Genomic DNA, 17,348 nt, shown 5'->3' with positions numbered 1-17,348 from the left:
GTACCAAAGAGATAATATTGCAATGTGCTGTGTCACATGACAAGTTCAGCTCTACTATATTGTATCCCTTTTATGTTAAAACCCAAATATAATCAGTGAGGTTTCCATAATAACAGATTTTAACAGCAGGTAATTTTTCTGATTAAATAAAAAAAAAAAAAAGTAAAATGTGTAAGCTTAAAGGCTATGTAAAATTTTGTGACATAATTTTTTATATATATTTTAGTGGTTACCGGGAGTTAAAAAAAAAGTTGCACTACGTTTCAGGCTACAATCTTCATTCCTTTATTCATTTTCAGACCCCTTGATATTCAGTTTCCAACCTGCTCTTATTTTCAGATTTTTCTCCTGTGGGTGTGTCCCACTCAGTAAAACATGCTGGATGTGAGGTCTGTGTGTCCAGGATGCCGCTTTCTTCGCAAGCGCTCATATTTTAGCACAGCTTTCTCTCTCTACACTAGCCTGTGTGATTCCCCCTCTGCTCTCCTCCCTAACTATAGGCTGATACGGACAGCCTGTGTGATCTGCCCTCCCAGTAATACATGCTGGATGTGAGGTCTGTGTGTCCAGGAAGCAGCTGTCTTCGCAAGCGCTCATATTTTAGCACAGCTTTCACTCTCTACACTAGCCTGTGTGATTCCCCCTCTGCTCTCCTCCCTAACTACAGCCTGATACGGACAGCCCGTGTGATCTGCCCTCCCAGTAATACATGCTGGATGTGAGGTCTGTGTGTCCAGGATGCTGCGGTCTTCACTAGTTGTCATGTATCAGCACAGCTTTTTCTCTACACTAGCCTATGTGAATCCACCATTGCTCTCCTCCTTATCTACACCCTAATACTGACAGCCTGTGTGATGTGCCCTCCCAGTAATACATGCTGGATGTGAGGTCTGTGTGTCCAGAATGCTGCTATCTTCACAAGCTCTCATGTATCAGGACAGATTTATGTGTACACTTGTCTTTATGATTGCCCCTTTGCTTTCCTCCCTAGTTACACTATGATACTGACAGCCTATGTGATTTTCCCACCCTGAACACCTGGATGCTTCCTCCCTCTCCTGCTTCCTCTCCCTGTTGCTATCTTTAACAGTGCGAGAAGGGAGAGATGATTACGTCATCCCATCAGGTGAAGTGGACTGATGGATTTGAGTTAGAAGCAGAAGCACATCCAGTTGTCTACAGGAGCTGAACAGATTCTACAGCAGAAAAATTTTTGGAAATTTTTTAATGAAGACTCTAGAAAATTGCTTAACTTTGCATTTAGGAAGCAAATGAACAATTAAAAACAATTCAGTGCAAAGGTGTCCATAGACTTTTAATATAGTAGGAGGTACAACTTTCTGTGTTTTACAACATCAAATTAACAGAGTGATTAAAAATATTTATCTTTAATCCCCTCTGTTAATCTGTAAAACACATATATATATATATATATATATATATATATATATATATATATATATATATATATATATATATATATATATATATTTTTATAGGTAAAAAAGATCTTTGGATGCCATATGAGTTAAATATAACATTGCACCTTTTCCTGAATTATCACCGTTGTAGTAAAAAATTGGTAGCCAAGTTGACATCATTGTTTGAAGCCCTTAGAGCAGTTAGGACATCTTCCCTAGAAAATCCCATCTCCATTAGCTGTGCAACCTGTAAGGAAGAGAATACAAAAGAAAAAAATATTTTGGAACAACTGTGATTCATAAACATCCCATTATAACATGAGAAAAGTGATCTTCCAGTAGATTGTGGCTCTTTCTCTAGAACCTGTGATGACATTTCATGTGAATCCAGACAAAGGAAGTTATGTAAAACATGAAGTACTCCCTTCACAAACAACTAACAGTTAACCAAATGTTTACTTTATACAACTATACCTACCTCAGAATTTGTCTCAAAAATAAATTATTAACAAGGGTTGGGTATTGCCAATCCAGACAAAATACCATGAAGTTCATGTGGGAGAAAGTATCAATATGACATAATTTTGCATTTAAGGTTAAAAGTTTCATGGGCCAAATTTATGATGCTATTTTTGACTCTACAGCTCATTTGAATCTGTGTTGCTTTTTTTTTTTTTTTAAAGGAATGTGAATCAAACCTAAATAAATGGTAAGAACTACTTAAGTGTATATTCACGGTTCCCTGCTTCAGCATTCGATTAAACTGTATCTGCGTCATACTACCGGCCGCCTGGGAGAGCGGGATACCGTCCTGAATCCAGGACTGTCCTGCTGAATCCGGGATGGTTGGGAGGTATGTATCCTCTGTTGCATCAAACACAACAGAGTTCCAATCTGACTCTGGAAGTGACATTAGCTCAAGAACTGTGTGTCGGGAGCCTCATGAAATCGGTTTCAATGGCCGAACGGCTACATACTACATCAACATGTGTAATGCCAAGCGATGGTTGGAGTTGTATAAAGCATGCCGCCACTGGACTCAGGTGATGGGTCACATTTTACCATGTGGCAATCTGATAAATGAATTATTTGTGGATGACAGGAGAACGCTACATACCAGGATGCATAGTGCCTACTGTACAATTTGGTGGAGGGATAATGGTTTGGGACTGTTTCAGGGTTTTGGCTACGCCCCTCATTTCCAGTGAAGGGAATTCTTAATGCTACAGCAAACAAAGATATTTTGGACAATTCTTTACTTTCAAGTTTGTGATAACAGTTTGGGGAATGCCCTTTTGTGTTACAGTATGTCTGTGCTCCTGTGAACAACGGGAGTTACATGGTTGGGTGAGTTTGGGGAGGAGGAACAGTTACAGCCCAACTCCATATTAACACTCGTGGTTATGGAATGGGTGGTCCAACAAGCTCATATATGGGTGATAGGCAGGTGTCCACATACTTTTGGCCAGATTTCAGATAAAGAGATTCTCTCCTCCCTTTATATCGGAATAAGCGTCTTCATCTACACACACAAGATAGTCTCAGGCAACACCTGCAGTTCTTAAATGTGAACCTGACAAAAGTCACACTGCTCTATACAGGAGTTTGCGGTGATACAAACTGTTCTTAGTAACTGCAGCTACATAATAATCCTAGCTGCTCACAATAACCATGGAGTACATACTACAACTGCTAGTACCTGATCAAGACAGGAGCTGGGTATATATATATATATATATATATATATATATATACACATATATATATATATATACACATATATATATATATATGATGTCTTGGCACCTCAGTACTGCACATTCCTGACCAGATGCGCCAATCACACCCCAAGAACAGCCCGCTATACAGCCGAACTGACAAAGCCCCACTTCTCCCACATCCTCTCAGGGCATGGCAGAGAGTGGGTGACTGATGTGTTTTACTGTGAATTGGCCCGGTGAGGAAGAGGGCGAAAATGTTGGAAGGTGCAGCTGGATTAACTGTTGATGGGCAGTCCGAGTTAGAGGAGTGTGGATACACACAATAGACATATAAGATATAATGAAGGGAAAATATAATCTATTAATCAAACATTTATGTACCTTCTGTATTAAAACTTCCTGTTGTGTATAACCGGGACAGTATATATACATATACACACTACTGGAAGCCAATACATTTTAAAACAGTACAACTGAGCAAGTGTGCGAGTTTTAAACAAAATACTCCCTGCCTGCAGCAGAATTGAGTCAGATACCCCTTGGTATTATATCAGTAAGGTCTTACGGGGCCAGAAGTTACAATCACTACATAGAATCGCAGCCTCTGCTGCTGGTGAAAGCTCCACTTTACACCACACGCTTTTTTCTAAACATTCTGTTTCATGCACAAACTATGGTGGTGGTGGTGGTGGTGGTGGTGGTGGTGGTGGTGGCGGTGGCGGGTTTATACAATCTTGGTCGCATTTAAACTTTTTTTCCATTCTTTGTAATATGGGAATAAACGATGAGGGTAATTGTTTTCAGTACTTTTTAGCGTTATTTTTTACAACTAAATTTCCATTCAATGATGATGCACAGTGTAGATTTGTGGACACATTTAGTTGTAGCTAAATTAATCCTACAAGTAAGTGAACTGTGACAGATCATTTCATTTGACAAAGACATAGAAAGTATTTTACTATTTTGAGTTTAAAGGGGGGAAAAAACTAAATCTGGGGAATTCCATTATGTGTCTTTTTCTATTATTTAGTACTTTCATCTAACTTTGACATTTTCAGCAACTTTGCATAAATTCGACTTTGGAATATTTTTTTTCTTTGAATACTCTACCTGACGGTTTACAACTTGTACACATTATGAGTTTTATGTCTCAGTCAGTACATGGTCAGAAACAGGAAAAAAATTATTCTCCTTTTCACGTTCGGTTCCAAGGTAGTTTATAAAAAGAATAATATTTACTCCGAAATTTAAGGCGACACTACAGTACAAAAAAAAAAAAAAAGAGTGAATGATCCAGCCTTCCGTTCCAGTCCCCCATAGACAAAGCGCAGATACAGGGGCCCACGTCATCTGCGCTTGTCCATTGGAGGGCAGTGGAGAAGATAGGGCGGCTCAGACTTCTAAAGAAGCTCTCCACAGCTAAGTCTGAGACTGCAGGGGCCATCATGGAGAGCAGAAAACAGGGGACAGGTACCCAGGAACGGAGGCTGGATCATTCAGGAGCGGGACAGCAGGTGAGTTAACCATATATTTGCAATGTATAGTCAATTTTTTATTTTTTTGAACTGGATGGTCGCTTTAATTCTCCAGTGCATAGAAATGCCAAATATATGTACATTGTCCAATATATAACATCCCCATAAAATTTAGAACAAAGAGCTCGTTTTTGTTTTACATGTATTTCCATCTTTTAGCTACGCAGTATCTGCACATGGGCAATAATCATCCAGGTTTTACACTTTAATTTTTTTTTTATTGTTTATGTAATTATTTTATTTAATTCTCACATTTTAGTTATTTTACACGATTAGGACTCAGTGTTAAAAGGAACATATGATTTATGTGTTTTCTGCATATCCTCATATACAGATTATGTCTTCTCCACATGCCCTCCAGCCCTTTTGCTACTGGAAATACCTGTGACATCATAGGTTTCCCTAACAATTGCCCAAATGCAGAAGTAGAGGCTGACAGCCCGATCCTGCTGATAGCATGGAGTTCAGGAAGAGCACGTAGAGCCTTCAAACACGGTATGTAAATTATAAGCTAATGGCAAAGGGTCAGTAATTTACATGGGTTGCACAGGTAGGAGTTAAAACTGGGTTGGTGAGTTACCCTCTATATGTATACAATCGTTAACCCCTTCCCCCTGCTTACATTCTGGGCCCTAATGACAAAGCCATTTTTTATGTTTTTCCATCGTCACATTCGAAGAGCTATAACGGTTTTATTTTTGCGTCGACATAGCTGTATAAGGTCTTGTTTTTTGCGGGACAAGTTGTATATTTTAATAGCACCATTTTGGGGTACATATAATTTATTTATTAACTTTTATTAACTTCTTTTGGGGGGGGATAGAAGAAAACCTGACATTTAGACACTATTTTTTGCATCCTAAGGGTATGTGCACACACACTAATTACGTCCGTAATTGACGGACGTATTTCGGCCGCAAGTAGTGGACCGAACACAGTGCAGGGAGCCGGGCTCCTAGCATCATACTTATGTACGATGCTAGGAGTCCCTGCCTCTCTGCAGGACAACTGTCCCGTACTGTAATCATGTTTTCAGTACTGGACAGTAGTTCCACGGAGAGGCAGGGACTCCTAGCATCGTACATAAGTATGATGCTAGGAGCCCGGCTCCCTGCACTGTGTTCGGTCCACTACTTGCGGCCGAAATACGTCCGTCAATTACGGACGTAATTAGTGTGTGTGCACATACCCTTAATCTACGCCGTTTACCGTGTGGGATAAATAACACAACTTTATTCAGCGGGTTGTTACGATTGCAACGATACCAAATTTGTATAGATTTTGTATTTTTACTATTTACACAGTAAAAACACTTATTTTTAAAAAATATTTTTTTTTGTGTCTCCATATTTGAAGAGCCATAACTTTTTTATTGCTCCGCCGATGCAGTTGTATGAGGGCTTTTTTTTTGCGGGACGACTTGTAGTTTTTATTGGTACCATTTTGGAGTAGATGCGACTTTTTTGATCACTTTTTAGCAAATTTTTTTAAAGTCAGGATTCACAGAAAACAGCAATTTTTCCATTGTTTTTTATTTTATTTTTTACGCCGTTCACCCTACGGGTTAAATAATGTAATAGCTTTATAGTCGGGGTCGTTATGGACGCGGCGATACCAAATATGTGTTACTTTTTTGCTTTATTTTTTTTAATAGTAAAGCATTTTGTAAGGGGAAAAAGTGGGTTTTTAATTCTTTTTTTTTTTTTTTTATTTAAAATTAACTTTATTCAACCTCTTTTTTAACTTTTATACAAGTCCCACTAGGGGACTTTAATATGCGATCATCTGATCGCTTTTATAATACACTGCAATACTTTTGTATTGCAGTGTATTACTGCCTGTCCGTTTAAAACGGACAGACATTTGCTAGGCCATGCCTCTGGCATGTCCTAGCAGGCATTCACTACAGGCAGACCTGGGGGCCTTTATTAGGCCCCTGGCTGCCATCAGAGACACAGACACTCGGCGATGTTATTGCCGGGTGCCGGTGGGATGCGAGGGGGCTCCCTCCCTCTCTCCAAAACCACTCAGATGCGGCACACGCTATTGAGCCTAGCATCTGAGGGGTTAAACGTGTGAGATCGATACAAATATCGATCTTACACGTTCGAGCATGGATGCCCCCAGCCCTCAGCTACCTCTGGTAGCTGAGAGCAGGGAGATTCAACAGCTCCCTGCCCTCAGCTACCTCTGGTAGCTGAGAGCAGGGAGATTCAACAGCTCCCTGCTCTGTTTATTTATCCTGATTCAGCACCGCAAAAAGGCTTATTGGCGGTCATTAAGGGGTTAATTAGCTGCAAAATAATGACAATGTTAATAACACACTAAGGTATACATAAGTATGAGCCTAAAAACATGTAGAAACATTTATTTTTGACGTTTAGCTTGTTACATTCCCAAAAATATTTACAGCCTACATTGTAGGACTTCAATAACCAATTAAATAGCAAAATGTTGTTTTTTGTTTTAAATGAAATATACACTATGTTGCTACAAATCGAGAGAGTACTATATACTAATATTTTTACTTGAGTGAGACACAATTGTCAGCTAAAGTTCTGGTAATTTTCCACCAGATGGTTTATTGGAAAACCCACTACCGAAAGTACGAATAATAATATGCAAGCGATGGTTTTAAATCCGTTCTCCAAAACAAAAAATATGCCATGATCAATGTTGTTCATATAAAATTAACAACCTAAAGAAGATGTCTTTCTAGCAGAAAAAGCAATATTTTATCTGTAAACGTTTCCTTTAGTAATAATAACTTATTGAGTACAAGTTAGGAGCCAGCAACAATATGCTATAGGGCCAGGTCCATGCAATCCATTTTTCAAGCTGAAACAAAAACACCCCTCTTCCAAAAAAAATCTCAAGCAAAGGCACTACAACAGGGGATCTGTGAGCCTGGTTCTGCATGTATGTCAGAATACAACTCTCCTTAACCCCTTAATGACCAGGCCATTTTGCACGTTAATGACCAAGGATTACTTTTTGTTTTTTCACAGTCGCATTCCAAGAGTCGTAACTTTTTTTTTATTCCGTCGACATAGCCGTATAAGGGCCGTATAAGGGCTTGTTTATTGCGGGACGAGTTGTATTTTGTAATTGTACCATTTTTAGATACTTATAACATATTGATTAACTTTTATTAACTTTATTTTAGGAGAGAATTGAAAATAAGCAGCTATTCCAGCATTGATTTTCACGTTATAAATTTACGCCGTTTACTATGCAGCGTAAATAACATGTTAACTTTATTCTATGGGTCGGCACGATTACGGGGATACCAAATATGTAAAGGTTTTATATGTTTTCCTACGTTTGCACAATAAAAAGCCTTTTAGAAAAAAATTACTTGTTTTTGCATCGCCGCATTCCAAGAGCTGTCATTTTTTTATTTTTCCGTCGATGTGGCCGTACGTGGGCTTGATTTTTGCGGGCCAATTTGTAGTTTTCATTAGTACTATTTTGGGGTACATAGGACTTATAGATTAACTTTTATTTTATTTTTGCCGGAATCGGAGTGCACTTCAATTCCGGCAGTTGCAGCAGGAGCCAGGCTGTGTATAACAGCTGTGCTCCTGCCGCTGATCGCATGGGTACAGTGACAGTACCCGCGCGATCACAGGACGGATACATCCGTCCTCCTGCACGAACTAGCAGCTGCAGAGGACGGATATATCCGTCCTTCGGCGTTAAGGAGTTAACCCATTTGCGTAAATGGGTATTACGGTTTGTCCTTTTTAGCGGTGCGTTCCTGCAAATGGACGTACAGTAACGTCCTGTATTCAAACTGTCACCATGTCAAATGACATGGTGACTTCACAATGACTGTTGCTGTGTGTGACAGCTAATAATCACAGTTAGCCGAAACGGGACCTATCAGAGCGGTCCCGTGTCGGCGATCGCTGTGGTTGGTCAGTCAAATGAGACTGCCCAATCACAGCTTTGGATCTTTCCAGGGGCGCTGCTGCGTGGTAGAAATGATAGGAATGAAATCCAGATGTATTGAGAATAAGATCAATTTATTCCGTTGAGTGGCTACGCGTTTCAATGCTGAACAAGCGTCTTCCTCAGGCCATGTACACATTACATTAACAACACTTCTTATATAGCATGTGGGTTCAAACTTAACACGAGTGAAAAAAACCGCCAAATCTGCCGAGGTCAAGGTGCGATCGTGAAAGTATATTAAACGTGTCTACACTTTCACTGCCTCGCGGTGGGGAGAGAGAGAAAAAAGCCGGGTGTGACGTCACGATCGCACCTTGACCTCGTCAGATTTGGCGTTTTTTTTCACTCGTGTTAAGTTTGAACCCACATGCTATATAAGAAGTGTTGTTAATGTAATGTGTACATGGCCTGAGGAAGACGCTTGTTCAGCGTTGAAACGCGTAGCCACTCAACGGAATAAATTGATCTTATTCTCAATACATCTGGATTTCATTCCTATCATTTCTACCACGCAGCAGCGCCCCTGGAAAGATCCAATTTTTTCTCCTGCTTCTCTCTCTATCAAAGCGGTCCCTTCGGGTACCGACTCGGATCTGGCAGCAGCACTGTGGTTCTATTTTACATGCCTCAAAAACTTCGCATCTAGGTGAGCATATTACTTGCCCTCTTGTCTCACCTTTACCAATTGATCTACACAAGGTGGCGCCGTGACTTTTTCTCTTTTCGTTCCACAATCACAGCTTTGAATAAACGAGATAGCGTTGTTTACTGGCTCCGAGAAGCTAATTTCTGTGTCAGAGCTTCTCAGAGCCGGTCATCATCGTAGTGATGTGTGTGTCAGAGTGCTTCTGACAGAAAATATCAATCAAATGTTAAGAAATCTTTCCTTATACTCACCCGCCATGCCCATCAGCTGATCCCTTCCTACTGTCAGATCTGTGAAGGACCCTGTCAGATCTGAGAAGACCCTGTCAATTTTCCAAAAAAAGATCCAATCCAAGTGCCCCAATTCTACCCTATACTGACCCGACGCCAGATTCTGTCACCTGCTAATCTCCGTCACCTGCTGACCTTTTACTTGCGGACTTCTATCCCTATCTGTATGCTCCGTCCTCTCCTGTATTTTTAGGGAGTTTCGTTTTTTTTTTACTTGTTAAAATAAAAACATTTAAATACACTTATTTATCAATTGTTAAGGCGTAGCGCTACTAGGTTCATTACCTGAACTCTGTCTTGTCACCACCTGTGACCAATACAGTGCGCTCCGTCCCGCTCCTATATATTTAGCAAACCGAGCAATGCCCCTGAATATACCAATGGTCCTAGTGACTAATACAATAAACCAAAAAGAGAAACAAGTCACGACCGAATAATAGAAAAATTAACAAAGCCTTTATTAAAGTCAATTTAGACACAGAAAAACACATAGACACAACTAGACACGATAAAATGAGCCCTCATGCAAAGATGGAATCAGAACATAAAAGCAACATGGCCCCCCAGGTGGAAAACCGGTCAAAAGATCGCCCAGGAAAAAGTGCTTGAATCATAAGTTTAAAACAAGTATCAGGTATGGTACATTTTGCACAGATTGGTATAATGAGGTAAGAAAGATATCGTTGCAATCACAGACAAATATATCACACAAACGGCAGTGTACCTATACCTACAAAGTACAACGCTAGCCGGGAGATCAGGACCGGGATGAGGGGGGGACCACTGCTGCACCCGACGCGCGTTTCGCTGATGCTTCGTCAGGGGTTGTCTGTGACTTATGATTCAAGCACTTTTTCCTGGGTGATCTTTTGACTGGTTTTCCACCTGGGGGGCCATTTTGCTTTTATGTTCTGATTCCATCTTTGCATGAGGGCTCATTTTATCGTGTCTAGTTGTGTCTATGTGTTTTTCTGTGTCTAAATTGACTTTAATAAAGGCTTTGTTACTTTTTCTATTATTCGGTCGTGACTTTTTTCTCTTTTTGGTTTATCCTATATTTTTAGGGAGCATTTTTTTTTCTAGTTACTTGAATTGAAAAAATTCTATAGAAAAAATTGTTTTTAAGGAGTTTTATTAGGCGTTAGCTTTATAGTTATTACATACTGTACCATACCAATATGGCCCAGAGATTTTATAGTGCAGAGTAGGCATATGTCATGATATGCTCCGATACAGACACTGCTAGTGATGATGAGAAGGAATTTGTTCTGCAGAAGAGCAGTTTGTCCTGCGCAGCCCGAATCAAATGAGGCGGTGTGGTTACCCTCTGTAAATTATAACCCTCAGGTTCCCAACTTCACTGCCTCCTCAGGGATCCAAGTAGAGACAACGGGGTTCAGGAAATTAGATGTTTTTAATTAATTCTTTTCTGAAGAGCAGGACAAGTTTTTAGGTCCTGCTTAAAGGGGTTGTCCAGGAAAAAAATAATCTAAAAAGTGTCCCCCAGCCTTGGTTTGCCTTCCCTAATACCCCCTATTAAACTTCTAACCAGTTTCTGTTTGATTTCCATCGTCACTGCTGTTCTGTCTGTTTACATCCCTTGCTGTCTGTTTCCTGTCTTGTAACCCACCATACCCATGATCACCTGCTGCATTTGAGGAGACCTTTGCATCCCCCCTTCCTCTAAAGCATCTCAGCTATTTGCATACTGCCACGCCCCTCTATGTTCACAGGGTCCTTCCCTGCTCTAATTACTAATTCCAGGCAGCTCCCTCCCTGCACAGGGTCTTACACACTAATAATCATTATCCTTTGTGCCTCCATCTATCCCTGATCTAAGTACAGGCACCCATCTCCCTCCCCCAACCCTTCCACAGCCTGATAAATGTAAGTCTGCCCACTCCACCTAAGTTAGACATAATGGTACACACAATCCAGTCAGCACATTTTCCTCACCTGCTGCTGGATCTGTTCCAAGAGATCCTGTATTAGGCCCTGTTCACACTGAGTTTTTTGCTGGCAGAAAATTCTGCCTCTAAATTCTGTATTGAATTTTGAGGCAGATTTTGACCAGCCTGCACGCCACTTGCTGCATTTTTTGTCCGCGGCCATTGAGCGCCGCGGGCAAAAATGCAGCGAAAAACGCTTTCTCGGCCTCCCATTGATGTCAATGGGACGTAAGAGATGTAAACACCCGAAGATGGGGCATGTCGCTTTTTTTTCCCGCAAACCGGTTTTACTGTTCACAGGGAAAAACCGCCTCCGCCTCCCATTTAAATCAATAGGAGTTTTCTAATCTTTTTTGGCGCATTTTTGGATGCGGTTTCGCGTCAAAATGTGTAAGAACCGCATTTTTCACTGCGTTTTTGCCCGCGGTGCTCAATAGCCGCGGGCAAAAAACGCTGTGAAAAACGTGACAAACGGCATGCAGGTAGATCTAAATCTGCCTCAAAATTCCAGACAGAATTTTCTGCCTGCAAAAAAACTCTGTGTGAACAGGGCCTTACAGTGAAGCAAACAACAAACACTACTCCAAACAATGGTAAAACTTTTTCTTTTACATAATTTACTATAAATGTATGTAAGTATGTATATATATATATATATATATATATATACATACATATCAAGCAATATAAACACATCCTGTTATTGATATGTATACACATACATACATACATACATACATACATATACATATACACACACACACACACACACACACACACACACACACACATAGGCATAGGAGGGGGTGTGTTAGAGGAGAGACAAGGCGGCGCAGAATATCCTAGAGTGAGGAGGTGTGGACGACGAGATAGGAGGAGGGGGGAGTGTACTATGATTAATGACACTCTATGTCTTTGCTAAGACAGCACTTCCGACTGTGTAGAGACACGGCGCGTCATCCACTAACTTTAGGCTCTATTCACACGACAGGGTCCGAGTGTCGGCCGATAAAAACTGCGGTTTTGTTACGTTTTTCTCGGCAGTTTTGCATCAGTTTCAATTTCATTAGTACATTTTCTGCCACACACAGCCCCCCTGAAGGTAATGCCACACGGCCCCCATGTAGGCAATGCCGCACGGCCCCCCTGTAAGTAATGTCGCACGGTCCCCCTGTAAGCAATGCCGCACGGCCCCCCTGTAAGCAATGCCGCAGGGCCCCGATGTAAGCAATGCCGCACGGCCCCCCTGTAAGCAATGCCGCACGGCCCCCCTGTAGGTAATGCCGCACGGCCCCCCCTGTAGGTAATGCCGCACGGCCCCCCCTGTAGGTAATGCCGCACGGCCCCCCCTGTAGGTAATGCCACACGGCCCCCCCTGTAGGTAATGCCACACTGCCCCCCCTGTAGGTAATGCCACACGGCCCTCCCTGTAGGTAATGCCACACGGCCCTCCCTGTAGGTAATGCCACACAGCCCCCTTATACATAGTCACCCCCCTTCCTGTGGGGGACGGCTCCAGGAGAAGTCCCTCACTTCACTGTCCATATATGGATAGTGAAGGGAGGGAATTCTCCTGGATCGGAATCCCCTGCCACAGCGGTGAGGATTCCGCTTCAGAAGTCCATGACGTCACTGTGTCCATATATGGACAGTGAAGGCAGGGACTTCTCCTGTAGCAGAATCCCCGGCCACATCGTCAGCTGCTGTGGCCGGGGATTCCGCTTTAGGAAAAGTCCCTGACTTCACTGTCCGCTCCTCCGTGGACAACGAGACAGGAGGAGGAGGGGGCGTGAAATAAGATTGATGACGCTCCGTATCTTTGCTCAGCCAGCACTTCCTGCTGTAGAAAGATATGGTGCGTCATCAACTACATCTTCAGGTGGCGGGACCAGAGGAGGCAGAGCTCTGAAGAGCTCATGAAACATCCGCCCGGCCCACTGCCTGGAAATGTAGTTGATGACGCGCCGTGCCTTTCTCAGCCGGAAGTGCTGGCTGAGCAAAGACACGGTACCTCACAGGAAATTTACCCTGGGTGCGGTCACGTGACGGCAGATCAGAACAAGAGAATGCTGGCATAGGTAAGTAGACACCATATTATAAATGTTATTAAATATGACTAAAATAAACTTTATTCCCCGACAACCCCTTTAAGTTTTTGCATTATAACGACAATTCCCGTTGCCCACCACCCCAGGACCCCAATTATGACAGGATGTATAAGGTCAGGCCTGTCATCGACCACTATAATTAAAAATTTTCAGACAATTGCATCCCTGAAAAAAATATAGCGGTCGATGAATCCCCCGTCAATTTTAAAGGGAGGCTGCACTTCAGGCAATACCTTCCAAACAAAAGGTCCTGGTGTGGCATAAAAATGTACAAGGTGGGTGAGAGCACCACCGGGTACAAACACCGCTTTAAAATTTACGAGGTAAAATATTCAAAAATTGATTCCCCCGACTGCCCCCTATGTCTTGGTATCAGCGGCAAAATTATTTGGGACCTGATACACCCTTTACCTGGTCAGGGATATCACCTATACGTGAACAATTTTTAGAACAGTATTCTCCTTCTAAAGTCCCTCTCGTCCAGATCCACTGTGGCCTGTGGCAACATCCGTAAGAATTAGAAGGACCTCCTCGAAACCCTGCTGGGGTAGAGGTTGCAGAAAGGAAGTAGTGCTGTCTGCAAACAAAATCTGCTCTTTCTTAAATTTAAGGACAAAAGGGACGTGCATATATTGTCCACCGTTCATAATTCTAGCAGCAGACCTGTTACAGTCCGTGGATCTAGCACCCCAACCACCAAGCTTACCTGCATCCTGAACTACAATCGCTTCATGGGTGGGGTGGACCGATCAAGTGATCAAACCATATAGTGCCATGCGTAAGAGCAAAACATAGTACAAGAAGCTGGCCGTCCACCTCGCCCAAATTGCATTTTATAATGCGTTTGTGGTGTCCAGGTATGCAGGTAATCGTGAAACCTTCCTGCAATTCCAGGAGGACATCAAGGCCTTTATATTTGGAAACCCAGAAAGGGGGGGGGGGGTAGTGCACGTAATGTAAGTCGCATTATTCCAGGCCAGCACTTCCCCACAGAAATACCCCCTACTGAGGAAAAAAAGAAACCTCCCCCCAAAAATGTAGAGTGTGTACAAAAAGATGGATCAGACGAGACACCACCGACCAATACGATAAATGCCCACAAAACCCGGCCGATGCATAAAAGAATGCTTCAAAATTTCACACACCTCAGAGTTTCTAAATTACTTTTTATTTATCATTCCCCTCTTTCTTCATATTGGCCATTATAAACTTATTTTATTTATTTGCCCATTTTCTGCCTATTGACTAAAATTTTAATAACCCCAAAACAAAAACTGAAAATCCTCACCATACCCCTAGATAAATACCTGGAGTGGTGTAGCTTTATAATTGTTCACACACAATTAGAATAACTGTTAAAACAAAATGTAAAATCCTCACTATAACCCTAGATGAATACATCGAGAAATGTAAATTTAAAATTTGAGTTTTTTGGTTCCACCTTTTATTAAGATTATGTCATGCCATCTAAAGCTGTTATTTTAATGCTTAGTACTGTTACGTTGTGATACGGGCATAGTTATTTTATTTGGAGCTGTTCCTGATCAGAGAGTGCAGTATGGGCCTGTTTTATGGTTTTGTGCAACTTGTTCTACCTGATAATACTGCTGGTAAAGCTGAAAATGATTTGTGGATTAGTGATCCGTTACTGTATCTATACGTGCATACGCTGTTGGACACTGCTCCTTTATATATTCTGGAGCATCACTTGGCACGTCAGTCCCTCATATAGGGATTGATCCCTCAAATGAGACGTTGTACAACCAGTCCCTTTAAAAAAAATAAAAAAATTGTATAGCCCTATGGCTGTCTTTTTATTCTGTGAACACGCTCAGTATTTTTTTCCTCCATTTTTCAAATATATTGCCTTTCGCTTCAAAGAAGTTTAATATATTTTAAAAAATAGGTGCCTAAAAACAAAGTGTACTTCAAAATTTCCAAAACTTTCAACATTTCTTTCAAATTTGTAAGCTTTGTTATATGTCTAAAACCATAAAATAAAAGGTATGTAAATATACATTTCATAAGACTTTAGTATAGTATATACATATATATGAGACGTAATAGAAAATAAACCCTTTTTTCTAAAATTTTCTTCACATTTTGTGTTAATAAAAAACCGCAAATCATATCAGCCTACTTTTATCGCATGAATATAGTACCTTACGTGGAAAGAAAACAATTTCCGAATCACTTGGATACACAAAACCATTATGGAGTTATTATGCAAAATGTTCATACATCCCAGCTTGTCAAAATGCCTCAGTCCTTAAGGGGTTAATAATACTCATCACAGTGTTTACCCTACTTCCCTCTAGTAACAAAAAGGGTTTCTCCAAAACCCCCAGAGTAGCCTCCCTCTTTTCCCCAGTAGTCACAGCAGACCCCCTTCCACTAGCGATCACAGCAGTGCTACAGCAGGCAGTCAAAGTACTTCCGTCCCTTCTCATTGGCAATAGGCCACCAGTCACTAAATACATGAAGGGCCGAATTCCAATCCGGATTACCAAAACCATAGAAGCTATGGCGACCAGGTTTTGTCCAGCCCTACCCTATTATAATTTTTTGGTTTATCGTCATACCCTTGCATCCATTTAATTTTGCTGTGTGAGAGTTGTGCATATTCATCTCATGAACCAATACATATATCACATGACTTTAAAAAAATAATAGTAGCATACAGTGAAGGAAATAAGTATTTGATCCCTTGCTGATTTTGTAAGTTTGTCCACTGTCAAAGTCATGAGCAGTCTAGAATTTTTAGGCTATGTTAATTTTACCAGTGAGAGATAGATTATATAAAAAATAAAACAGAAAATCACAGTCAAAATTATATATATTTATTTGCATTGTGCACAGAGAAATAAGTATTTGATCCCCTACCAACCATTAAGAGTTCAGCCTCCTCCAGACCAGTTACACGCTCCAAATCAACTTGGTGCCTGCATTATAGACAGCTCTTACATGGTCACTTGTATAAAAGACTCCTGTCCACAGACTCAATTAATCAGTCTGACTCTAACCTCTACAACATGGGCAAGACCAAAGAGCTTTCTAAGGATGTCAGGGACAAGATCATAGACCTGCACAAGGCTGGAATGGGCTACAAAACCATAAGTAAGACGCTGGGTGAGAAGGAGACAACTGTTGATGCAATAGTAAGAAAATGGAAGACATACAAAATGACTGTCAATCGACATCGATCTGGGGCTCCATGCAAAATCTCACCTCGTGGGGTATCCTTTATCCTGAGGAAGGTGAGAGCTCAGCCGAAAACTACACGGGGGGAACTTGTTAATGATCTCAATGCAGCTGGGATGACAGTCTCCAAGAAAACCATTGGTAATACATTACGCCGTAATGGATTAAAATCCTGCAGTGCCCGCAAGGTCCCCCTGCTCAAGAAGGCACATGTACAGGCCCGTCTGAAGTTTGCAAATGAACATCTGGATGATTCTGAGAGTGATTGGGAGAAGGTGCTGTGGTCAGATGAGACTAAAATTGAGCTCTTTGGCATTAACTCAACTCGCCGTGTTTGGAGGAAGAGAAATGCTGCCTATGACCTAAAGAACACCGTCCCCACTGTCAAGCATGGAGGTGGAAACATTATGTTTTTAGGGGTGTTTCTCTGCTAAGGGCACAGGACTACTTCACCGCATCAATGGGAGAATGGATGGAGCCATGTACCGTCAAATCCTGAGTGACAACCTCCTTCCCTCCA

The 17,348-nt window shown here is 41.5% G+C and overlaps 1 protein-coding gene across 3 annotated transcripts in view; it reads right to left on the bottom strand.

Moving 5' to 3' along the window:
• Positions 1–1,460: 1,460 nt before the first annotated feature.
• UBAC2 (UBA domain containing 2) overlaps positions 1,461–17,348 on the bottom strand; it is a 193,565-nt gene continuing 177,677 nt past the window's right edge. For all 3 annotated transcript variants that reach the window (XM_075852435.1, XM_075852434.1, XM_075852436.1), the window contains one exon: positions 1,461–1,668. In XM_075852435.1, the coding sequence (XP_075708550.1) occupies positions 1,561–1,668 (108 nt within the window). In that variant the 3' untranslated portion in view covers positions 1,461–1,560. The remainder of the gene's footprint in view (positions 1,669–17,348) is intronic.

Source organism: Rhinoderma darwinii, chromosome 2 (genome assembly GCF_050947455.1).
Source record: "Rhinoderma darwinii isolate aRhiDar2 chromosome 2, aRhiDar2.hap1, whole genome shotgun sequence".
NCBI classification, from domain to species: domain Eukaryota; kingdom Metazoa; phylum Chordata; class Amphibia; order Anura; family Rhinodermatidae; genus Rhinoderma; species Rhinoderma darwinii.
Note: the sequence above shows the minus strand (reverse complement) of the source record. Positions and strands in the feature narration are given on the sequence as shown.